The 27073-nt window shown below is 31.0% G+C and overlaps 1 protein-coding gene across 1 annotated transcript in view; it reads right to left on the reverse strand.

The window, feature by feature from the left end:
* Positions 1-27073, reverse strand: part of LOC143073735 (NBAS subunit of NRZ tethering complex-like) — a 90340-nt gene that overhangs the window by 33897 nt on the left and 29370 nt on the right. Inside the window, exons 20-45 of the mRNA XM_076249494.1 lie at positions 23692-23770; positions 19948-20052; positions 18791-18855; positions 18398-18469; positions 17704-17778; positions 16998-17072; positions 16523-16652; positions 15712-15846; positions 15025-15198; positions 14684-14757; positions 13899-13958; positions 12953-13015; positions 12600-12663; positions 12151-12209; positions 10647-10749; positions 10038-10255; positions 7279-7391; positions 6506-6585; positions 5484-5579; positions 4886-5007; positions 4392-4479; positions 3347-3649; positions 2600-2726; positions 2064-2140; positions 925-1225; positions 357-423 (exon numbers count right to left, since the gene is read on the reverse strand). Coding sequence (XP_076105609.1) covers positions 357-423; positions 925-1225; positions 2064-2140; positions 2600-2726; positions 3347-3649; positions 4392-4479; positions 4886-5007; positions 5484-5579; positions 6506-6585; positions 7279-7391; positions 10038-10255; positions 10647-10749; positions 12151-12209; positions 12600-12663; positions 12953-13015; positions 13899-13958; positions 14684-14757; positions 15025-15198; positions 15712-15846; positions 16523-16652; positions 16998-17072; positions 17704-17778; positions 18398-18469; positions 18791-18855; positions 19948-20052; positions 23692-23770 — 2925 coding nt within the window. The remainder of the gene's footprint in view (positions 1-356; positions 424-924; positions 1226-2063; positions 2141-2599; positions 2727-3346; positions 3650-4391; positions 4480-4885; positions 5008-5483; positions 5580-6505; positions 6586-7278; positions 7392-10037; positions 10256-10646; positions 10750-12150; positions 12210-12599; positions 12664-12952; positions 13016-13898; positions 13959-14683; positions 14758-15024; positions 15199-15711; positions 15847-16522; positions 16653-16997; positions 17073-17703; positions 17779-18397; positions 18470-18790; positions 18856-19947; positions 20053-23691; positions 23771-27073) is intronic.

The raw sequence follows: 27073 nt of genomic DNA on the forward strand, positions 1-27073 counted from the left end.
TCACTTTAACTAAAGTTATTGTACGGACACCAAATGTGTCTTCGGACAACGCAGACAGCATACCATTATATGATCCTATTATATGGTCGTATAAAAAACCACAAGTTTTCAATTTTCAATTTTATGAATAAAATTCCAAGAAGTACCTTGCTTATAGGAAATATAATTTCAAAACTGTCTAGCCATGTTTTATTCTAAGAGCTAGTGGTTATTTGGCTCTTCTATATGGATCATTTTGTAGCTTAAAAAGGATGGAATTGGTGAAAAATACAAATAAAATATTTCTACACTATCTTTTATTCAGCAGCAAGCAATTATTTTAAAGAAGATGAAAAGTAATTCATAATAATGCTTACATAGTCAAACCAAGTATGGTTTCTTTTTTATATTCTGGATCATCAGTAAATCTCTGAATATCAACACCTGAAATAATTTGACATACCGGTATGAAATAATTTAACATATTAAATAGTTAACATATATCAAGTTGTATTCTGCAAACATTAACAATATTGTCTGAGAGGTTTTTTTATTTAATATTATATATTCAGTTACTGCCTTTTTGAACAGATGCACTTGTTATCTATTAATTAACAAGAAATGTTTTCTCTTTCTTTTTGTATTATAATTATTTATATCATGGTGAATTTGTCAATAAAAAGTACAATAATATATACCTTGGACATGCAGAATATTTACCTTATCATTTAACATATCAAGACATTTTCGTCTTCTTCAAATTTTTGTTTGAATTATCAATTAATTTAACTCAATATTTCATGTTGGATACAAAATATACAAAGTCCTTGATTCAGTACTCAGGAGAAATTATACACCAATAATCTTTCAAATTCATATGGGAAATTGGAAAATGTGATTTTTTTTATCCCGAATCATATATCAAAATGTATTATTTAAACATACCGCTTCCAATCCTAACTAAAGTTCTGGCCTGAATATAATCCTCAAACGATTCATAACACTTCTTTAATTTTTCTACCAGGTCAAGGACATCTTGAGGCCAGTCAAGGTCATCTCTATTGGTTACAAAGTTAATAACTCTCTGAATCAGTTTGACAGGATCATTCCTGTACAGAGGACTGGTATCTGGAATGGCTGTAGGTTTGACAGAGGCATATATTTGTAAAGCATAGTAATACAAGGTCAACTGCTGGGTTATGGCTGTTTTAGGGAAATCATCGAAGAATTTCTCCACATCTTTAGTCTGAAAACAAAATATTCCAAGTATAAGTCTATCCTTCCTTTTGACCTTCAGATTAGCAATGTAAATTGACATTATATACCATCTCCTCAGACCTTTTTTTTCTTTTCTTAAAACTGAGTTTTATTAACATATTTCTTTTAAATTGTAGTTAATCTAATTTTGTGCTTTTGGCAGTAACATGATACATTGTACATTAGAAAACCATATAGATGTACCATAACAGAAACTATTCTATCTAAAAACTATAAAGCATAATCAAAGTATAATGAAACTAAAGATATGAATTTTAATGTGCGTATTGTTATGCGTTTACTTTTCTACATTGGCTAGAGGTATAGGGGGAGGGTTGAGATCTCATAAACATGTTTAACCCCGCCGCAATTTTGCGCCTGTCCCAAGTCAGGAGCCTCTGCCCTTTTTTTAGTCTTGTATGATTTTTTATTTAGGTTTCTTGTGTATAATTCGGAGTTTAGTATGACCTCCATTATCACTGTAATAGTACACATTTTTAGGGGCCAGCTGAAGGACACCTACGGATGTGCGAATTCTCGCTACATTGAAGACCCATTGGTGGCCTTCGGCTGTTGTCTGCTCTATGGTCAGTTGTTGTCACTTTGACACATTCCCCATTTCCTTTCTCAATTTTATTTTTATACTACAAATTTCTTACATCTTTAGGTTTTTGAGTTCACAGTGCATGGTATTTTTTCTGCCATGATAAAAACTTGTTAAGTATATCTATTTACCATAAAATGGTAAATCAACTCAATTAAAAAGATGTTAAAATTCTAAAGCTCACTAAATATGCTCTTGAGGGGAAAAAATTATTTTAACTTACATCTGGTAATGCTAATAGATATGCTAAGCCTAGTGAACTATCTACTGGAAACTTTGTTTTGGTTAGCTCTAGCAAAACTGAAATATAAGATGTAACAATTTATTGATATAAGTGCTTTTTATACATTTAAAAATGTCATACAATAACTCAAGTATGAAGAGATAGTAGAGGATCTTAAAAACAGACACTTTCATTTTCTTTGTTGAAAAATGCAACTTTAACTTTACATTGATATATGTTGCCTTTGAAATATTTTTTTTTCCATTGTAATTGACATTTCTTATATTGATCTTGTACAAAGTCAAATTTTTCTTGAACTGTTACTATTTTTCAAACTTTATGTGTTAGAAGGTGTATAAATTGATATCCTAGATTAAGAAAATAACAATTTGATTAACATTTAAACCTAAATACACAATCTTCATGTTCTTATATCAGTTTACTAAAAAAAACTTAACATATTGCAAAAGGAAATGAGTAAAGATGTAGGGAACACATCAATGATATAATTGTTCCCCCTATTTAATCTAGCCTACCTTCAGGTGATGATTGAGTAGTCTCCCCTTCTGTTAACATTTCCTCCAGTTTAGCTGTTCTTAGTATGCTTTCACTTAAAGCTGTGGGACTACAAGCAGATTTACCCCTTGTATAATCTACAACAGCCTGAAAAATATACCCCTACATGTCAGGCTTGCAAAATGTATGAATATCTACCAAAAAAATACTTAGTGCATATGTATAAAGATTTGTAAGATTGTCTCTGCATCTCAATCAATATTGGATACATTTAAGAGCCTGAATTTTTGTTCATCATTGCATAAAAAAATGAATTCACAATTTCACATAGAGAAGAAAAATTTAAAAGAAAGCAATTCAACAGAAGACATAAAACAAACCATCAATTTCCAAATTTTCCTCAAGAGAAATCTCTAATTTCAAAAGCTTGACATGTTTGAGAGAAAAAAATATTTATTTATTTGATAAGTTTAAAGTAGAAACAAATCCATCTACATATTAAAAGCATCATTCTTATCAATTTACTACCACTGGCATGAAAAATGTGAATAAGTAATCTAAGTAAAGGAAAGATCATGTGAGCCATAGATTTGTTATCATTTTCACATGACAGTAATATTTCTTATTTTATCACAAATTAGGAACCCACTTTCACGGCCCACTTGCTCACTAGCTAAACATTACTATACTATAAGCTGGCCAAAAAAATTATGATTCTATGTAAAATAATATTAAGTCTTTAATACTGCTAAGATCCAAAAACTTACATAATCAGGATGACTTGATGTAATAAATTCTTCATAAAATGGATGACATCCTTGCTTCTCAAACTTGTCATTATCATAAACAACTGTCTCAGAAACTTGTTGCCTGGTTGGTTGTTTCAATGATTTAATTGTTTTTTGCCACCATTTTGTATCTGCAACTGTTGACAATACAGCTTTTGTTGTCTTGGTTGTGGAGGACAGAATCTCTGTTGTATGCTGCAGAGCAGCCGTTGCTGACAGTGGCGCCCTCTCAGATGATTTGTCATCAACTTCCATGTCAGTGTGAATAGTGCTGTATAACATCTACAATAAATACAAGATATTGAAATAATTTATCAGACTGCATCTCAGTCTAAGGCAAATATACTTATACAAGTTTCAAAATAAAAGTAGGGGTTGAAGGTCAATTTTCAGGACATTTATGATTGGGCATTTATTCTATATATAGGAATTCTAGAATAACACTCATCAGGACACTGCTGTAATGATTGATTTTTCAAAATCCAAGGAATGAATAGTTTAGTTTTTCAGAGTTATGATATTCACTATTTACCTTTTCCAGATGACATCCCTTCCTACCCCCTTTAAGATATACATCTTACCTAAGTCAAATGAGCATACATTTATTCCCCTTTATCTAACAACTGTCCACACTTTTGTAGAGTTATGGATCATAATCAAAATTTAACGAAATAGCACATAGAAATAATTCCTTCCTGAAGTTGGATACTCGTACTAAATTTTGCAAGAACATATTTTTTTAAAAGAAAACTATGTTAATAATTGAAAATATTTCACCATCTACATTTCTCTATTTTAAATCGAAGTATGGTTTTTGTAAACACAAAAAAATATACACTGAAGCTTAAATGCAAGGATTATATACATCTACAAAGTATCAAATAGTAAAATATGATTCAACATCTGAAATTCAATGCTGCACAATTCTTCAATGTGTTTTAAAATACCAAAACAGTAGCTGAGTAACCACTTTGTAAAACTTGTATTCCTTTCCTTGAAAGAGGCAAGGGAATTATTATAGTACCTGAGTTTCTAGAACAGCCTTGGCCTGTAGTATTGGTTCTATCATATCTGCTGGACAGTATGCTAATGAAAATGACAACAAATCTGCCCTACAAAGTAAATCAAATTCAGTTATTTTTGCCACTAAACTGTATTAAATGACAGTTATTTTCAATTTAAAAAGTTACAAAGGGCCATAACTCTAGCAAAATCTAGTAAATCAGCATGCAATATTGACATGCATTATTTCTAAATTTGCAAAGGTCATAACTCTAGCAGAACCAAGTAAATCAGCTTGTAAAATTCACATGCATTCCTCTGAATAGCTGTTACCAATTAAAATAGGTTTCATATAAATTATGTCCAAGATAGATGGAAATGTGGAAAAAATGTGAACATCCTCTCTGGAAAGTAACAAAACAAACTAAAATAAAAGTCCTGAATTATTGAATGGAAGTTTACCTTTACATTATCTAGGCATGGTGCCACTTTTAACACAACAAATATTAAACTAACTTGGCTGATATGTCTTTAAAATCTTCAAAGCTGGCTAGATCTACACAGACATCCCACACTGGACCATGCATTCTTTCAATTAAATCCTGGCATACTTCATAGGCAAAACTACAGTCATGAGCCTGAAATATCCCAATAAAAAGTACAGTATAATGTTTTTAAGCTTTAAATGTAAAGTCTGGGTCTAGATAGTAATGTAAAGTTTTCATAAATGCCAACTTTGGACATCACCATTGAGGTTTTAGTGTGTGACAAAAATTTCAAAGGTTACAACTCTTTGCAAAATTTGTTGCGTGAGCTGTTTATGCTCTTGCAAAAATGCTATTCCTTTTTTTCTTTGTTTTATGTAAACTTTTTATTCTCTAAATGAAACTTTAATGCTTCACAAATATTAATCATCTAAACAAATACTATAAGTGAATGTGTAAGCATGGCAATTTTCAAGTTTGGGTTATTTTTGCTTTTTTCATGGTAACAATAAAAATATCCTACTACGATATTGATGTGATGGGCAAACTTATCATCATTTCAAAACATAATGTGTGTGATGATAAAAGTATCATAGTCAAATATCTTAAGTTAAAGACTTTATATATACCTTAACTGCACCTCTAGCTATCAAATGGAGAACTTTTCCTTCCCTCAAACTGTTGTTTCCTTTCTCTATTTTCAGCAAATGACTTAATCGCATTAACTGAAAATAAATATAAATTCAAGCATATACTCAAGTATTTAACATAAAGCAGAACAAATGATTTACAGCCGATTGCATTCAGTGTGTAAGTAAAGGTAATATTTTTGGTTAGCTTGCTTGCTAAGTGATTATTAAGTAAGGTATATTACCCTCTTTTGGAAGTAGTCTAGTCCTACAGACAGACAGATCGGTTATCTGTTGGAATAGTCTATCTTAAATGAGGGTTGATTACCTAATCTAATAATGACTTCACCGCTCAGCTAGCAAGCAAGCTAACAAAAGATATTACCTTTACCTACACACTCAATGCAATCGGCTGTAAATAAGATGGAGACTTTCCTCTATACATCTTTATTGCTGTATTTTTATCATATAAATAAATGTTACATCTGACTCTTCGTTTATTATCAAAGTATAAATATGAACTCTTAACTTATTTATTAAATTACTTTTGGATGTTTATAGTTAAAAAATGTAAATTATACAAAGGGGTAATTAGCCAACAACCCGACAATATGTTACCAAAGAGATAAACAGCTAAAGCTGAATCCTTTCAAATTAATTTTCTCCCGATAAAGTAATGTTGCTGCTACAGCACATTTTAGTGTAGCCCATTTTCAAATACTGTTTAATTCACTCATTATATTAAATACTGAGGATTATTTTTTTTCATTGGTACAAACTTACATTGATTGAAAGTATTTGATTTTGTGGTTTTTCAAAAGTTTGCACACCAGGCAATAGGAAATTGGTACTTCGTTGAATACATTAATTCATGGTTCATCTATCCCCATGAAATCCATCAAAAAGTACTCCATAAATAATAATGAATCTACAATATTGAATGATTTTGTGCCATAATAACCGTTCCTTGTCATATGAATCAAATTTCATAGTGATACAAGAAGACATCATTGCAAACATACCTTTTTCTGTTGTTTGTATGATGTATCTCTGGTACTAAGACATTTCTCAATCAATTCTATTCTATCTTTAGTCTGTCTCACTACAATAAATATAACAAAACTCTTTAAAACAGAATTTAGTGCAATCACACTGTCATTGTATATTATATGATTGATATAATAGAATTCAATTTACAACAGATGCTTCTCATTTGAAAATCTTTCAAAAAATCTTTTAAAACAAGAATGTGTCCCCAGTACACGGATGCCCCACTCGCACTATCATTTTTTATGTTCATTGGACCATGAAATTGGGGTCAGAACTCTAATTTGACATTAAAATAAGAAAGATCATATCATAAGGAACATATATACTAAGTATCAGGTTGATTGGACTTCAACTTCATCAAAAACTACCTTGACCAAAAACTTTAACCTGAAACTGGACAGACGAACGAACGAACAGATGAACAGACGGATGAACAGATGGACAAAGGGACCCACAGAACAGAAAACATAATGCCCCTCTACTATCATAGATGGGGCATAAAAATGAGCTTCAATTAATTAAAAATGATGACAGATTTTTCTGTTTACCTTTATTAAGAATTATATTTTCTGTTACGACTTCAAACAGAATGTTGTCATTTGCAAATCTAGATTTAGTATCTTTAATGATGATCTTAAACCAAGTCACTTGAATACAGATAAGGATCTTCTGCTTTTTATTTGTGACCATATGTATGGTAATTTGTCTGTATATCATTGACAAACCATTATCTATTATCAATTACCTTGTGCTGGTATAATTGATACACCAAAATCGTCCAACATAGCAAGAGAGTTTATCAAATCCAGTTCTTCTTGTATCAAAGTAGGTGTGTCTCTTATCAAATTTAAGCATATCCTGCAATACAAATATTTAGATTTAGAAATATTCTTTTAAATTACAAACAAGAATGTGTCCCAAGTACACGGATGCCCCACTCGCACTATCATTTTCTCATGTTCAAGTGGACCGTGAAATTAGGGTCAAAACTTTAATTTGGAATTAAAATTAGAAAGATCATATCATAGGGAACATGTGTACTAAGTTTCAAGTTGATTAGACTTCAACTTCTTCAACTAGAGGCTCTAAAGAGCCTGTGTCGCTCACCTTGGTCTATGTGAATATTAAACAATGGACACAGATGGATTCATGACAAAATTGTGTTTTGTTGATGGTGATGTGTTTGTAGATCTTACTTTACTTAACATTCTTGCTGCTTACAATTATCTCTATCTATAACAGTACTTTCTGTGGAAAATGTTATTGAAAATCTTCAAATTTTAAGAAAATTGTTAAAAATTGACTATGAAGGGCAATAACTCCTTAGGGGGTCAATTGACTATTTTGGTCATACTGACTTATTTTTAGTTCTTACTTTGCTGTACATTATTGCTGTTTACAGTTTATCTCTATCTATAATAATATTCAAGATAATAACAAAAAAACAGCAAAATTTCCTCAAAATTCCCAATTCAGGGGCAGCAACCTAACAACCGATTATCCGATTCATCTGAAAATTCCAGGGCAGATAGATCGTGACCTGATCAACAATTTTACCTCCTGTCAGATTTGCTACTTATGCTTTGGTTTTTGAGTTATAAGCCAAAAACTGTATTTTACCCCCATGGCGGCCATCTTGGTTTGTTGGCCGAGTTACCGGACACATTTTTTTAACTAGATACCTCAATGATGATTATGGTTAAGTTTGGTTAAATTTGGCCCAGTAGTTTCAGAGGAGAAGATTTTTCTAAAAGATTACTAAGATTTACGAAAAATGGTTAAAAATTGACTATAAAGGGCAATAACTCCTAAAGTGGTCAACTGACCATTTTGGTCATGTTGACTTATTTGTAGATCTTACTTTGTTGAACATTATTGCTGTTTACAGTTTATCTCTATCTATAATTATATTCATGATAATAACCAAAAACAGCAAAATCTCCTTAAAATTACCATTTCAGGGGCAGCAACCCAACAACGAAATGTCCGATTCATCAAATTTCAGGGCAGATAGATCTTGACCTGATGAACAATATTACCCCATGTCAGATGTGCTCTAAATGCTTTGGTTTTTGAGTTATAAGCCAAAAACTGCATTTTACCCCTATGTTCTATTTTTAGCCATGGCGGCCATCTTGGTTGGTTGGCCGGGTTGCCGGACAAATTTTTAAACTAGATACCCCAATGATGATTGTGGCCAAGTTTGGTTAAATTTGGCCCAGTAGTTTCAGAGGAGAAGATCTTTGTAAAAGTTAAAGCAGGACGACGACGGACGACGACAGATGACGATGGAGGACGACGACGACAACGGACGCCAAGTGATGAGAAAAGCTCCCTTGGCCTTTCGGCCAGGTGAGCTAAAAATACCTTGACCAAAAACTTTAACCTGAAGCGAACGGACGCACAGACAAACGGAGGCACAGACCAGAAAACATAATGCCCCTCTACTATCGTAGGTGGGGCATAAAAATGTATTGTGGATTCATTATTGTTAGTGAGATTCCAATTTTTGTGGCTTTCGTGTGTACCAGTAAAACAGAAATGCCAATGTTTTAATAACCTACATATTTTCTAGAGGCTTGTATGCAGACTTTTGTAAAACCACAAAATCATAAATCCACAGAAAAACAATTCTTTCTTTTCATTCATGCAAAATTAGAATTCAGAAAAATTAATAGATACACAGTAAACAAATCTATCTTTGATGGTTAAAAATTGAGATACATGGAGCCAATATTTGAACTTAAGCAGACAAATGTGCTCTGTCCTCACTATAAACACAACCTATTTGTGTTAATTGTATTGTGTAATTCTTAAATAAATCAAGTATCTCCCAGTTATCATTACCCTTATAGCACACCGAATCAATTGCAAAATCAAATCAAATTATGAGCTATTTCTTTCAACAGTTTTGTTTAGTTTAAAATTATACAAAAACAAGAATATGTCCATAGTACATGGATGCTCCACTCCACTATCATTTTCTATGTTTAGTGGACCGCGAAATCGGGTTAAAAACTCTAATTTGGCATTTAAATTTGAAAGATCATATCATAGGGAACATGTATATTAAGTTTCAAGTTGATTGGACTTCAACTTCATCAAAAACTACCTTGACCAAAAACTTTAACCTGAAACACGACGAACGGACGAACAATCTACAATCGTAAGTGGGGCATAAAAACTATGATGAAATCAAAGGTAGAAGATCTTATAATATTTAGTGAGATCAAAATTTGTTAAGTATATGATTGATTAATTGTTGAAGTTTAACACAACTGTTAGCACAATCAGCTATATCATGGCAGCCATCTTTTATTGGAAGAAGAGACCAGAGTGCTTGAAGAGAACATTGACTTTTGACAGGAAAACTATCAATCTTAGTCAATCATAGGGTTTGAACTTGTAACCTCAATGTTGGAAGGCCAGTGATTGCTGTAGATGAACAATTAAGACAACTCTGAGGTCACTTGTGTCATATATATGAACAATTGTAAAAATTACCTGGCAAGATCAATGCATGGATCTTTCATATCTGTTGAAGAATCAAAATACTCCTGTGCTGATGAGATGACTAGCTGTATGGCACGTTTATATGACACCTTTAAATTCTTTGTGTAAGATTGAGTAGGAAGACTCTCATTATTACTTCTTTCTATGTACTCGCCTGCTAAAGTTATGCTCTCTCTTCTGCCAGAACACAGCAAGCTTTCAGTGAATATCTGAAAAAGAAGGTGGCGCTTTTAAAAAACAAATTCAGAGTTAATATTTCTTTTACAAAGCATAGTTGGAAACCACCTGATAAAAAAATTGTTAATCCAAGATTTAAGGGTTTCAATTATATTTTTTTATGGCAAACACGAGGATGTTTTCTTTTGAAATTATATCATATTTCTAAAAGATTTCTCAATATTGAGCAGCTAAACCATTCCAAAATTATTACTATGCTTTAAAAAATGTCATGATGGTAATCCATATAAAATATCTTTGAAAAACAAAATACTTTACACAAATTCTGTTTCAATAAATGTAAATAATGAAGAAAATATATATTTAATAATCAATAGTAAAAGTTCACCCTAACAACTTATAGAAACTATACCATTCACCTACTTCATGACACAGACCAGACGACAGACATCTGTACACCTGGTTTTGTAACTGTATCACATCATCATGTAACTTTCTCCATGCAATTTCTGATAATGGTTCACTTCTGTCAATCATAAAATTAAAAATCAAAATTTCAGAAAACTACACAAACATAATTCAAGCTATCAATTAAAAGGAATTTTAAGTTTCAGAATATGTATACATTTTGATTTAATGAAAATTAAGATCTGTAATTTCAAAGGAGTAGGTCGAGTAAGACCCCTTTTTGGCCCCAAAATATAGCAGTTTTACAGAATTGTTATAATGTTAACTTTTAGTTATTCATTGGACAGTAGAATGCTTCTGCTACATAAATATGGGCTGTTTTTGACAATACAACGCATATATATCGTGTACTAGCACCATAAAGTCATGCTAAATTACTGAAATCTTCACAATTCTAGCATTTTACTTAAATTTTAGACGGTTTTCGTGTAAAACGAAAGTGGCCGCATTCGTGTTCATCCTTAATATTGAAATGTAAGTTGTATTTTATGATAATACATAACATATATAAAGGTTGAGAATGAACACGGATGCGGCCACTTTCATTTTTGACAAAAAACATCTGAAAATTGACATTTTTCGGCATATTTGGTAGATTTTTCATATTTGAGCTAATATGAATCGGGTCGTTATTAAAAACTAAATCAGATAAAACCTTCACATAAACTAATTAATTCAAATGAAATAAACACTTAAGTGTTTAAAAAGTGGTCAAAATCTTTCGTCAGATGAACCTGAAATTTGAGGCCAAAATTGGTCCTTACCGGACCTACTCCTTTGAGGTTCCATCTATTTACTAATGTATTCAAATTTTAATACATCAATTTTGGTATATATAAGATTGTACCTGATAAAGCCAGAAAAGCTTTGTATGCACGGAATAAAATTATTAAATATTATCGCTGTGTCTGTTTTCTAAAGAGTATGAAGGTATGATTTTTTCAAGGACATATGCCATGCTATAAAAATTTAAGACTGACGTTTCCTGACAAACACATTAAAGAATATCATATACACTTCTGTGTTGACATGACCTATCATTGATATGGACATATTCAGAAATTTCAACTGTTTACAAAAATTTGTATTTTTCAAAATACTAAGGATTATCTACCCTAGGAACAAATTACTTGAGCTGTATTTGGCAAAAACTTTCCTTCAGACTTTTGAGTCGTTAATACTCTTCACATTCATACTTGATTTGACCTTTATACATTTTTGATTCAAGCGTAACTTAGGGTCTTTTGTAGACCAAAACTTCATTTGGCATACACAATTATAAGCCTTGATGAGTTTATTTTTATATAGTGTTTGATTTTTTCCAGGTGATATGTTGAGAACACCAATGTAAAAAATATTAATCAGCTCATTAAGCAGACTTTATTCACATATAAGTCTGAAAGTTAGTATAGTAAAAATTAGGTAGTTTCTTCAGACAACTCTATAAGAATTATTTTACCTTTTGCCAGCAGCTCTTGTCAACCTTATCATTAACATCTTGGCATCGTCTGCATCTTTCTGTAATAAAAAAAACGTTGGAAAAATTTATTCAAAACAAACCCACTGGTCAGACAAACAAAATTACTAGATTCAAGATTATATGAACAAAGTAAGAAAATTGCAAAAAATAAAATCATAAGAAAACCAAAGTTACAGCAATGAGGAAAAAAATAAGGACATGTGCACAATGGTTTGAAGCAGTACTTAAAGGGAAATAACTGGAGTTATTACAATTTATACTCTAATGAAACATAACAAATGTATGGGGACGGAAAAGCGGAATTGCAAATAGCTTAAGAAGCAGGTAAGTGGAAACATTGAAGTAAAAATGCAAAAAAAAAATATCACCCTAAAAAAAAAGATTTACAAAATATCAAAAAATCTTATTCAAACAAATTTACACAATACCTCTGTTTCTAGGATATAATGTAGAGGTTTCTTAACATCCTGTTCATGTAAAATCTTTAATGCCCTGAAAAACAAAACAAACTATCATATTCTGAAATTGAAAATGATTGGAGACAGTTTTGTTGTTATCAACATGGGTAAAAAAAAATTTACACAGTTTTTTGTCATACTTCAAATTATAAACATGCTATTAATTGAATTTTCTTAACCAATTTAAAATATTATTTTCATATTACTTTGTAGGCAATCAATATATCCTTACATAATTCTATCCTCATTTGAAGATAGTTAGATGTGAGTACTTTTAAAAAAATGTAATAACAGATCATTGTACTGTATTTAGGCAAAATTACCCCAAATGTCTTTCGAGCTTGTCTATTTCCTTGTGCAGTCTTATTGATTCTTTTGTTTCTTTCCTGTAAAAATGTTTTCAGGTAATGAATAAAAATAAAAATATCAAAAGTGTTACAAAAAAAATTAATATCTTCAGCAATTTTTTAGCAATAAAACAAAAATATCAGGATTGTTCCATTAAAACATATATGATACTGACCAAAATGGGGTAACATCCAATAAAGGCAGATTTAGAATTTCACTTTAATTTTCAGTTTACTAAAGTCTTTGATACAACTTCTAGTAGAGATTTCAAAAAGCCTTCTCTGGGTCCCATGTATGGTTTTATTGAACAGCCTTTAGCATTAAGTCACAATAATGAAATATATTGAGAAGTGAATTTAACGACATAACTGAGTTTAACTGTTATATCTTTCTTCTGCAATGTCATAACTGTACTAGTTGGGTTTACATAAGTATGTTATTAATCAATTCAATACATATCCACTAAAGCCAACGAAGAGTGTATTAGGGAGCTACCATTTGATTTTTATGGGGGGGGGGGGTCTAGGATGAAATATTTTGTCCTGCATTTTTTTAAGCTGTAATCTCTGTCCTGCCTTTTTATTTTTCACTCTGTTCGGTCCTGCCTTCTTTTTTTTTAGTTGAACCTGACTTTTTTTTACCTAAATTGTCGTCCTGACTTTTTTTTTTTGCAAGTGTCTCATCCTGCCTTTTTTTTTACTCAAAATTCCTGTCCTGCCTATTTTTTTCAAATTTCATCATAGCCCCCCCATAAAAATCAAATGGTAGCTCCCTTACAGTGATCACAACAGTCTATCACTTTTTGTCAATGACTGCTACAATCATTACTGGATTTAAATGAAACTCAGAGATTATAATCTGTGAAATTTGCATTGTAAAAGTATTTGAGAACAAAGAAAATAGACATTATGGTAACCTTACCCGTATCCTTTCTGTGGAAGACATTGAAAAATTTCTAAAGCTAAATCTAATTGATCATCCCTACAAAATAAAATGACAAATTATATATTTGTATGAACTTCATCTGCATAACAAACTTGAAATTTGCATTTTTAACAGAACAAATTAGTTCAAGCAATTAAACATTAAAATGACATAAGCTGAAAAAGATAAAACAATACTGTCAAACTAGAAATGTTTTCAGATCTTTTTTGTACACCAGTTTAAAATATAGAGGGATGCATGTGAAAATTGTCATATACTTTTTTAAACAAACATTAAGTTTTAATGAAAAGAATTACTTTAAACAAGAAGGTGTGCCTAGTACACGGTTGCCCCTACCACATTATCATTTTCTATGTTCAGTGGACCGTGAAAATGGGTTAATAACTCTAATTTTCATTAAAATTAGAAAGATCATATCATAGGGAACATGTGTACTAAGTTTCAAGTTGATTGGTCTTCAACTTCATCAAAAACTACCTCGAACAAAAACTTTAACCAGAGCCGGACAGACAGACGAACGAATGGACGAACGAAAAGACGCACAGACCAGAAAACATAATGCCAATAAATGGAGCATAAAAAGATCTCACTATCTGCAACTTCAGGTGTGAAATAGTGGTATTGCTAATATCTGTATAAAGAAAGAGCTAACAGTGTTCTTAGTACTTCTTACATAGATCATTCAATATTTGAATATACAATGTGTTGGTTATACACAGATTTCATAAATTATATAAAACAAGAAAAGATGTACAACATACCTGCCACAAACGTATAGAGCTTCTAGTGCCATTGACATGACATCATCCTGACTAGATATTATAGGTCTTTTTTGCTGAAAAGGTACAAGACAGTGTATTCTTAAATTACATAAATTATCCTAAATGGGTTTATAAAAGAGGAACACAAATAATATATCCAAATTAATAATAGCCATTGCTATTTCTATTATTTAACAAAGGTTGACTGTTTGAGCTTGTTGTATGACGTCAATAGTTCAATTGGGACCGATTCTCAGGTCAGCCGGGAATAGCGATAAGGTGTATTCAATCTTTACAATGTTTAAATCTCATTTCAGAATAACTTCACAAAAAGTACTCACAGTCGCTTTAGATGCTTCAAATATTTTAGTAGGTAGTGTAAGATCGGTCTTAGCTTTTGTGACAATGTAATCTCTAAGTAATGAAGTAAAGGTCCCTGGCTGTCTGTGTTCACACTGCTGAAGGAAAGGTACTAGCCATTTGTGTAGACACTTTGTGTACATTTCTGTTGATGCCTGAATAAAAAGTAATATTAAAATAATATACATGTATAATATCTGTCATACTGTATCTAATTTATTTGTTGTCTGAGTTATTTTTAAAACATGTTGTCAGCTCTATCTCCTTATCCCCTATTTTATTGAGATTTTATGTAAAGCAATCTACATTCACTATATCAAACCATAACAAAAGATTACATGCTATATTTTTTTTCATCAGATTTAATCATTTTTTTGTACATTTTTGAGGTATAGCTCTTTAACTGTTCCTACTCTTAAAAATCCTTGGCTTTCAAATATTCATCACTGTGCATTCCTGATAAAAATTGATCCATAAAAAGTTTTTTGGATCCATTAAAATTTAGTTGTTCTCCTTTTTTCCGTCTAAATAAGTTGGTTTAACAATGATTCCAATTTTTTTACATGCTCATTACCATATATGAGTTTTTAAAAATTAGATCTGAGGGATCACATTTTTTTTTGTACAACAGAATTCAAATTACTTTTACCTGTAAAACTAACACATACCTTGGACATAATTAGTTCCAGTTTATCATAGTCGGCCATCTTTTGTAGTTCATCAAATGTCAGATTTTCATCCACATAACAGTCATACACTAGCATCTCCATGGTTACCAAGTTATCCAGTAGTTCAGATAAACCCTGAAATTTTTTAATTCATATTATTATCTATTCGAATCATCCATTTATTTTTTAATTTTTTATTTTTTTTGTCGACTAAAGACTTCATAGAAGAACATCAAATTTGTTATCACTGTTTCTTTATGATGCCTGTCATCTTATGTTATTTTAGTTAACAAATACATTAAGATTGTCTCTGTTACATATACTGTAAACCAATTCATTTTTGTGGAAACTTTTTTTTGTGTTAAACTCTTTTCAAGACAGTTTAGTGATGATTCATTAAAAAATTTCTGACTTGCATTCATAGACAGAAAAGATCCAAGTTTACCATTTTTTTCTTTATATAGATAAGACCATTGGTTTTCATGTTTGAATGGTTTTACACTAGTAACTTTTGGGGCCCTTTATAGCTTGCTGTTCGGTGCGAGCCAAAACTCCATGTTAAAGGTCTTACCTTGACCTATAATGGTTTAGTTTTATATATTGTTACTTGGATGGAGAGTTGTCTCATTGGCACTCATACCACATCTTCTTATATCCATATTCATCAGTTCACATTACTTTTGTATCTATGAAAGTTGCACCAATAAATGGCTCATGCACCTAGATTGGTTGACTGTTATAACTAGAATATTTCAATGTATATAAATTTTTTAAAGGTTTACATAATTTCATCCTGAAAAGTTTGACCCACCTCAACTCCTCTCTCAGTGGCCAGTTTTACCAACTCTACAGATAAGTCTACTTGTCGTGATAACCTCTCAATCTCACAGGCTCTGAAACCGTACCACTTAGAAAGATCATCAGTGTTTGGGTTGGCCATTCTACAGGAATAATTAATATATAAACATTATTACCTTGAAATTGAAATTATAGCAGTCAGTCTGATTTATAATTTCAGAATAACTAATTCAATAACTCATATTGGAAAAATTTTAAAGAGTTACTAAAAAACACATTATTAAGTCATGAATGTGTGCAAATTATTTTTAAGTTTACACACAAACGTACACATAAAAACTTAACAGAAAAAACACACTTAAAAAAGTTCTGTGGTAAAACAATAAAGATAAAATTACCATTAAAACAAATCCTACTAAATATAAATTGTAAAGTTTAATAATATCAAGAAACGAAGTTCCTTGACTGTAATAAATCATTATACAAACCTGAATTCTTTGAGTCCTTGATTGTCCTCATATAAGAAACCTCCAAGATCTGGTAAAACTTGTTCTATGATAGATCTGAAAAACATCAGTGTTGAATTGAATTAAATAACAGCCTATCAATAATCCTTCTATTTAACATGTTTAACATACTATTTTGCTATTTATAATTTTTAAACAAGCTGTAATATTTCACAAACCACTTTGCTTGGAAATGAACATATGTTGTAAGGGTTGTCATTGAAACATAATAGACTATGAGATTGACAATGAAATAAAAAAAATGCCTTTTAAACTTACAATGATAGACATGAAATGAAGTGCTAAGTTGGGATAGTTAAGACTGCTATGAATGAAATTTCAGTTATAAGTTATAATTTAAAAATTGTGCTCTAGTTGTAGTAGACAAATATATCCAAGTTAAATATTTCAGTGTATCTATTTGAGATTTAAACTGGAGAAGAGCAACAGATTTGAGTGTCATAATTTCACAGGACACAGATCTAAAAAAGGCACAGATTTGAAACTGGGCATAGATGTGATGCTTCCATATATAATTCAAAAGAATATACAAATAAAACATCAATAAATATTTAAATTTATTAAATCAATGAACAAATAAACCTTAAAATTAAATACCTAATTCATATCCAACTAGATTTATTCATGAAGTATCATGTTGTCTCAAACAATTTTTTGTACATCTTACCTGCAAAAATCTTCCTCACTCCAATCTTTTTCTCTCCATCTGTCTTCATCCCAAGGGATAACTGACTTGTCATTCCTGTAACATTAAAATGACCAATATTAATGAACATGTGGTTGATGCCATATTTTCCAAGATAAAATATTTGGTGGTTTTGGAATTTTGAATTGGTCAAAATGAACTTTTAATAGTAATGGAAACCAAATTGTAGATAAAGTGCAATGAATTGGTTCCAATAGTCATTTATGATCTATTAAAGATGAACGTTATTCAGTACTCTTTTTCGATATGAAGTAAGCCTTGTCTTTCTTCGTTAAAAAGGAATAGACAAAACAAATCTGTTTTCAAATTACTCTGTTAATCTAATTCCCTAATGTTCCAATTCGGTAAACATTCAGTATTTCTGGTACAATATCATAAACTAATTATTAAAATTGAATTTTTTAATTCCTGAAATATTTTGTATCTGTTCATTTTGTGATTTATGAAGGAAGATTTAACTAAAAGGGCAATCATATATTACCAGCAAAATTTTAAATTCTTTTTGAAAATGAAACTAATATGAGACCAAACTTCAAGACCTTAAGGTTTGCTTCTTACATATTCCTTTATATAAATCAACAAATTCCTATTAAACGTAATGCATCTAAAAAATGCAAAAAATATATGCTGTGTATCAAACTTTTATATCACTTACCCAACTTCTGGTAGCAGTGACCTATATTCATGTGGATTTGTTGTTTCTGGAAAATTTGACAATATTCCCAACCTAAAACATTACAATATTGAAAAAGATATTTTTCTTAATGAGCAATATAACTTTTTTTTTACAGCAAAAAAGTTTTATGTGGTAATCTTAATTTCTTGCAAGTTGTCCATTCTATTTAGAGTGTTAAAACGTTTTGTTTATTAATGAAATCAAAAATGATAATATAGATCCAAGGTAACTATGTCTTAGATTTAACACAGTTCTACTAGAATAATTTATATATTAGGTATTCAAACTTCTTGCATTTAGTTGAAGAAGAAAAAATGTTTATGTTAAGATATCATCTCAAAATAATAATTTTAAATTAACTTTGATAATTACCTGTGAGGTCTTAGATCTTCCCAATGAAAGGTGAACAGAGTTTCTAAAGCTTCTATATTATTATCCTGTAAAAGAAATTCTGCATATAAACAAACACTATCAAAATATTAGAATTAACATGTAGTATGTTTTGTTTGTTTCTCAATACCAAAACAGAAATGAAGGCAGTAACAATTATACCTCACTATTTTTTTTAAAATTCTTTATTAACCAACTAAGCACACTATTGCCAAAATTGACTGTTTATAAAAAAAACTACATATTTTCTGTAATGGCCCTGTTTTCCTGTAATGGCCCTGTTTTTTTCTGTAATGGCCCTGTTTTTCTGTAATGGCCCTGTATTAATGCCCAGTTTGTCTGTATAAAGCCCAGTTAGGGTTTTTAATAAAGTTAATAAAATTAAGTTGTAAAGAGTATAATACCTTTTTGTACTTTATTTAATTTAGTAACCAGCAACCAACATTAAAGAACCATATATAGGGATCACTGTTCATCCTGTTTTTCAACATATAACTTCTTCCAACTTAATATCTTGGATTTGGTATATTTAAAGCTTTATCATGGTGAAGTACAAATTATTTTTTTCAAACTAAACTGTCATTAAAAGAGTAAGAGTGTACATCAAGTTGGCAGCAACACATACACTTTTGTACAGCTGGTTAATAAATGTATTAAGAAATGGGTGTTTTTATAATGGCCCTCTTCTATATCCTTGGTCAGTAATAATGGCCTCGGATGTTTGTAATGGCCCTCGGCATTGCCTCTGGCCATTACAGACTTCCTCGACCATTATAACAGACCTTGGACATATAACAGGGCCATTATAAAAACACCCATTCATTAATACTATAGTAAATCATTAAAATCAATAAATTGCCTACCTTTTAAAGACATAAGAGGACGATTTTGTACAGTGTAATACTTAAAAACAGGTTACAATTCTAAGATAGAATAAACTATATTGCTTATTCTTGATTGTAGATTTTAAAAGAAAATTCTGAAGTATTTATTTAATTTCAAATCAGCTCAATTGTTAACCAGTAGACAATATTGTTTGTTAAAAAATACCAAGCAATAACAATTTATAAATAGATTTACATGAAACAATTCTGTATTAACAAAAAACCAAATAATGCACTGTAACAATGGAGACCTACCCTGGCATAATTAACTGCAGTTTCAACTATGTTTTCTGATCTGAATTTCTGGAAGAACTTTTCATTAAACCTTTCTGCTGCTGCATGAACACCTCCCAGAATGCACTGAAAACAAACAGATAAAATAATATTACGGCTTGTACAAAGTTTTTCAAGCAATTACAGTGAGTAGACTGTTAGTGTTGCTCTCCACCAATTGCAACTCATTCAAAATTTTGACCAAATTGCAATTGCAATTTGTTTTATAAAATCAAATTGTTCAACTGGTCAGAAATTTGAACCAACTGCTGTAGAAAACCACAGCCAAGTCATGAAAGTGCAAGGTGATAAAATAAAACATATAGCAAATTAACCTGACGATATCGGGATATGGGTATTTAGTCGGATCTTAACACGTACTTGTGATTTGCTTAAAACCGGTTTTAACGAAGAAATGTCGAAATGTTCAGAACTGAATTAAATCTGTTTTTGGGTAAGATGGTGCAAGCATACGATTTTTATTGCGTCTTACACTTTGAGAAGCGAATAATCTTTAGCTTCTTTATTTAAATATTGTGTAAAAACGTTAATTATGAGCTATGAAAGTCAAGTGGCTCAAGCATTTTACTGAGGAAGTTTTAAAAAAAGGCAAAGAAATATTTTAACAGTGGGTTAGATTTCATTAGTCTTTACTATCTATAGATTAACAACTTTTGGTTATATTTATAATTTAGAATCATCATTGAAGGTGGAGCGCGATTGCACAGTTAATTAATATATTGATGTGCCATTTGTATGCAAGAGTGACATTCCGTTGTATTATGTGCCAATTCGAAAAAGTAATGCGAGTATTGTCTCCCTTTAACAGGTTCATTATTTTATAATTAAGTTTAGGTTTCTGATATTAATTTGAATAGTTACAAAATGTATCGATTCAATATATTTCAGTTTTTGTTATTGGTGTGTCAAAAACATTGATGTACGAATATAATTTCATAAATTTGAAACGTTTAAAATGATTACATACCAATATAAAGAACCGTTCATCATTTTTGAAAAAGACTATGATTGAATTCGTATTAATTATCTTCCCTTCATGATAGATTGATTGGGAAATGAACCAAAGTTCTCTAAAGGTAATCACAGAGAGGGACTAGCAAGCAATTTTTAATTGTAGCTTATTTAACGTTAAAACAACTTTCCACCATAAACAAATGTTATTTTTTACAAATATAAGGACCTTGTTAGCTAAATCTACAAATTTTATTAGATATTATGAATTTTTATTGCAATAGATTAATATGCTAAAACATACTTACAATCCTATGAGACTTTAACTCCACTTTAATGATGTTGTGACAAAATTAGTTTATCAGTTTGTATAGTTATATTATATTCATTTCCATGCTGAAGGGGAACTGTTTATTTTGAATTGCTATTAAATTGTCCAAACTAAGCTTTCATATAGTTTTTCTTTCTAAAAGTATTCTATATTTATAAGAATCAGACATTATGTGAATTAAAACATTTCATATTCAGTAAAATATGTGTAAAATTGCAATATATGTTTGTAGGAAGTTTCCTTGGGGGAGATAATAACTTTTCTTTCAAAAAGTCTTTATTCAAAAGAATAATATTTTAGGTTATCTCCCCTGAAAACTTATCAATAGCATATTGTTATTTCACACATATTTTACTGAATATATGATGTTTTATTTTAAATGATATCTGATTCTTATAAATATAGAATACTTTTAGAAAGAAAAACTATATGAAAGCTTAGTTTGGACAATTTTATAGCAATTCAAAATAAACAGTTCCTCTTCAGCATGGAAATGACTATAATATAACTATACAAACTGATAAACTAATTTTGTCACAACATCATTAAAGTGGAGTTAAAGTCTTATAGGATTGTAAGTATATTTTATTTTATCACCTTGCACTTTCACATTTTGACTGAACAATTTGTTCAATATTCTGACCAGTTGAACAATTTGGTTTAATAAAACAAATTGCAATTTGGTCAAAATTTTGAATGAGTTGCAATTGTTGGAGAGCAACACTAACAATCAACTCACTGTAGGAGTAGGCTTAGTTTCAACATATTTATCTATAGTGGATTGGGAAACAAGTTATTACAACTAATATTAATCCCTTTCCACTTTGCAGGTACGAGTGCTGCCTTGTAGTGGCATCAGAATGCTTTTTTTTTTAAATCTACAAGGGTGTCTTTAAAATACGTGCAAGAGACATTGCTCTCTCTCTTAACATGGGTCAGCCATTTATTGTCCCCTTCTGACAGACTATCTTCGGCTTATGAGGATGGAGTAATATAAAGCTGATGTATTCAGAGCCACACTATATTCAATATCTCTCCAAATCATTCACTTTGTGTACAGTTATTTATAAGAGTGTGTCCAAAGTACACGGATGCCCCACTCACACTATCTTTTTCCATGTTCAATGGATGTGAAATTGGGTAAAAAATCTAATTTGGCATTAAAATTAGAAAGTTTAATATTATAGGGAACATGTGTGCTAAGTTTCAAGTTGATTGGACTTCAACTTCATCAAAAACTACCTTGACCAAAAACTTTAACCTGAAATTCCCACTTTCATTTTCTATGTTCAGTGGATCGTACAATTGGGGACAAAAGTCTAATTTGGCATTAAAATTAGAAAGATTATACCATAGGGAACATGTGTACTAAGTTTCAAGTTGATTGGACTTCAACTTCATCAAAAACTACCTTGACCAAAAACTTTAACCTGAAACTCCCACTTTCATTTTCTATGTTCAGTGGATCGTACAATTGGGGACAAAAGTCTAATTTGGCTTTAAAATTAGAAAGATTATACCATAGGGAACATGTGTACTAAGTTTCAAGTTGATTGGACTTCAACTTCATCAAAAACTACCTTGACCAAAAACTTTAACCTGAAACTCCCACTTTCATTTTCTATGTTCAGTGGACCGTACAATTGGGGACAAAAGTCTAATTTGGCTTTAAAATTAAAAAGATTATACCATAGGGAACATGTGTACTAAGTGTCAAGTTGATTGGACTTCAGCTTCATCAAAAACTACCTTGACCAAAAACTAAAACCAGAAGCGGAACGAACGGACGGACGGATGAACAAACAGACGGACAGATGCACAGACCAGAAAACATAATGCCCTCTACTATCGTAGGTGGGGCATAAAAATATAGTCATATTATCTATATGAAATTTTTGCTGTGTTTTGTTGATTTATTTTACTGATATATGTAACATTTAACAATTTATAGAAAATCCACGTCCACTCTGTGTAGTATTATTAGTTGTATCCATCTGATGAGTTAAGCCTTTTTCAACTGATCTTTATAGTTCTTTCTTATGTTGTACAGTTTCACCACTGTCCCAGGTTAGGGGAGGGTTGGGATCTTGATAACATGTTTAAACCCTCCACATTCTCTATGTATGTGCCTGCCCCAAGTCAGGAGCCTCTTATTAAGTGGTTTTCATATGTTTATGTGTTATATGTTCGTTTTTCAATCTTTTTTTGTACACAAATTAGGCTGTAAGTTTTCTGGTTTGAATTGTTTTACATTGTCATTTCGGGGCCTTTTATAGCTGCCTATGCGATATGGGTTTTGCTCATTGGTTAAGACCATAAGGTGACCTATAGTTGTTAATTTAGGAGTCATTTGGTCTCTTGTGGAGAGTTATCTCATTGGCAATCATACCACATCTTCTTTTTTATAATCATGATACCGGTACCTCATAAGTTTTCAATCTGTACAAATACTGAAGAAGTTTTCTTCTGACACAACACACTTCTCTCTGTTCTAGATTCAGACTGAAATTAGATAAAGATAAAATTAAATATATCATATACTGCATATAATATTTCAATCTTTTTATTTATAGGTATACAGAATATTGATGTCTAAATAAATTATCCACAGGAAGAGCCTTAAGGGCATACAATACAGTTTTGATCCAGTATTTACATTTTGATTAAAATTTCCATATAGACTATTTTTCACCTGATTAAATCAAATATGTAATAAAAAATATACCTTCATGTGCTACTTTTTGAGTAAAATGAGGTGGTAATTTTGTGTATTTGTGGCCGTATTTTCCCTTTGGAAAGAAAGACATATTAACTTTTTTTTATTTTAAAAGATAAACACAAATTGTTTTTGTTAAATAATTTGAAATTTCTGTATTTTATAAGTATCCTAAAAACTTATACATTTTCTTTTCAGAAATAAATCATTTTTATCAAATGTTCATGAATTTAGAAATAATCATAATTTTTTGCTGTATATTTATCAAAGGAGTAGGTTCAGTAAGACCCCTTTTTGGCCCCAAAATATAGCAGTTTTGCAAAATTGTGAAAATGTATTTTTCTAGCCAATTATTGGAAAGTATAATGCTTCTGCTACACAAATATGGGCGGTTTTTTACAACACAATGCACATATGTCAGGTTCTAGCATCATTAAGTCATGCTAAATTACTGAAATCTTCACAATTTTAGTATTTTAGTTAAATTTTAGGTGGTTTCCATCTTAAATGAAAGTGGCCGCATTCGTCTTCATTCATAATATTGAAATGTAAGTTGTATTTGATGATAATACATAACATATATAAAGGTTGAGGATGAACACCCATGCGGCCACTTTCATTTTTGACAAAAACCATCTGAAAAGTGACGTTTTTTGGAATATTTGATAGATTTTTCATATTTAGGCTTGAATCGGAGCGATTTTAATGATTAAATCAGTTAAAATCTTTTACAAAAACTAATCAAATAAAGTGAAATAGACACTTAGGTGTTTAAAAAGTGCTCAAAACCTTTCGTTAGATGAACCTGAAATTTGAGGCCAATATCAGCCCTTACTGGACCTACTCCTTTTAACCAGATGCTCCGCAGGGCGTAGCTTTATACGACCGCAGAGGTTGAACCCTGAACGGTTGGGGCAAGTATGGACACAACATTCAAGCTGGATTCAGCTCTAAATTTGGATTGTGATTAAATAGTTGACACAGCATAGGTTTCTGACACAGAATGAATGTGTTCTAATGAACTTAAATTTTTTGTTTTCTCTTAGAGCAATTCAATATGCTGTTGAATATTAATCCTCTCAAAACAAGAATGTGTCCTCAGTACACGAATGCCCCACTCGCACTATCATTTTCCATGTTCAGTGGACCGTGAAATTGGGGTAAAAACTCTAATTTGGCATTAAAATTAGAAAGATCATATCATAGGGGACATGTGTACTAAGTTTGAAGTCGATTGGACTTAAACTTCATCAAAAACTACCTTGACCAAAAACTTTAACCTGAAGCGGGACAGACGGACGGACGAACGGACGGACGAACGAACGGACAGACGGACGGACGGACGCACAGACCAGAAAACATAATGCCCCTCTACTATCGTAGGTGGGGCATAAAAATGTTTGAAGAAATTTTCTTTTTTATTTATGAAATTTCAAATGAGAAAAATTGAACCCAATTTTTTTAATCACATCCCCCTTTCCCTTATTCCAAAACTAATCTCAATTAAAATTTCTAATGGAGTTTGCAACAATAACTACTCATTTAAATACATCATAAAATATTAAGATGTAAAAAAAACTGCTTGTTATCACTGAATGTTATTTATTATAATTTATCAGTTGGTAGTAAAAAGTGAATATACATTGTATATTGTATATAACAAAGATTTAAGTTGATTCTGGACAAAGAAAGATAACTCCAATTAAAAAAAAATCTTGCTATTGCACAATATTTTGCAATTAGATATTTCTTGCTTACTATTCTGGACAAAGAAAGATAACTCTTATTAAAAAAAAATTTGCTATTTCATAATATTGTGCAATTAGATATTTCTTGCCATTGCGCAATACTGTGCAATTGAAAAGACTTGCTATTGCACAATACTTAATATAATAATTTTAGATCCTGATTTGGACCAACTTGAAAACTGGGCCCATAATAAAAAATCTAAGTACATTTTTGGATTGAGCATATCAAAGAACCCCAAGATTTCAATTTTTGTTGAAATCAGACTAAGTTTAATTTTGGACCCTTTGGACTTTAGTGTAGACCAATTTGAAAACAGGACCAAAAATGAAGAATCTACATACACAGTTAGATTTGGTATATCAAAGAACCCCATTTATTCAATTTTTGATGAAATCAAACAAAGTTTAATTTTGGACCCCGATTTGGACCAACTTGAAAACTGGGCCAATAATCAAGAATCTAAGTACATTTTTAGATTCAGCATATCAAAGAACCTAACTGATTCATTTTTTGTCAAAATCAAACTAAGTTTAATTTTGGACCCTTTGGACCTTAATGTAGACCAATTTGAAAACGGGACCAAAAGTTAAGAATCTACATACACAGTCATGACAGTTAGATTCGGCATATCAAAGAACCCCAATTATTCAATTTTGATGAAATCAAACAAAGTTTAATTTTGGACCCTTTGGGCCCCTTATTCTGTTGGGACCAAAACTCCCAAAATCAATACCAACCTTCCTTTTATGGTCATAAACCTTGTGTTTAAATTTCATAGATTTCTATTTACTTATACTAACGTTATGGTGCGAAAACCAAGAAAAATGCTTATTTGGGTCCCTTTTTGGCCCCTAATTCCTAAACTGTTGGGACCTAAACTCCCAAAATCAATACCAACCTTCCTTTTGTAGTCATTAACATTGTGTTTAAATTTCATTGATTTCTATTTACTTAAACTAAAGTTATTGTGCGAAAACCAAGAATAATGCTTATTTGGGCCCTTTTTTGGCCCCTAATTCCTAAACTGTTGAAACCTAAACTCCCAAAATCAATGCCAACCGTTCTTTTGTGGTCATAAACCTTGTGTCAAAATTTCATAGATTTCTATTAACTTAAACTAAAGTTATAGTGCGAAAACCAAAAAAATGCTTATTTGGGCCCTTTTTGGCCCCTAATTCCTAAAATGTTGGGACCAAAACTCCCAAAATCAATACCAACCTTCCTTTTGTGGTCATAAACCTTGTGTTAAAATTTCATAGATTTCCATTCACTTTTACTAAAGTAAGAGTGCGAAAACTAAAAGTATTCGGACGCCGGACGACGACGCAGACGACGACGAC

Source organism: Mytilus galloprovincialis, chromosome 4, assembly GCF_965363235.1.
Source record: "Mytilus galloprovincialis chromosome 4, xbMytGall1.hap1.1, whole genome shotgun sequence".
In the NCBI taxonomy this organism is placed as follows: Eukaryota; Metazoa; Mollusca; class Bivalvia; order Mytilida; family Mytilidae; genus Mytilus; species Mytilus galloprovincialis.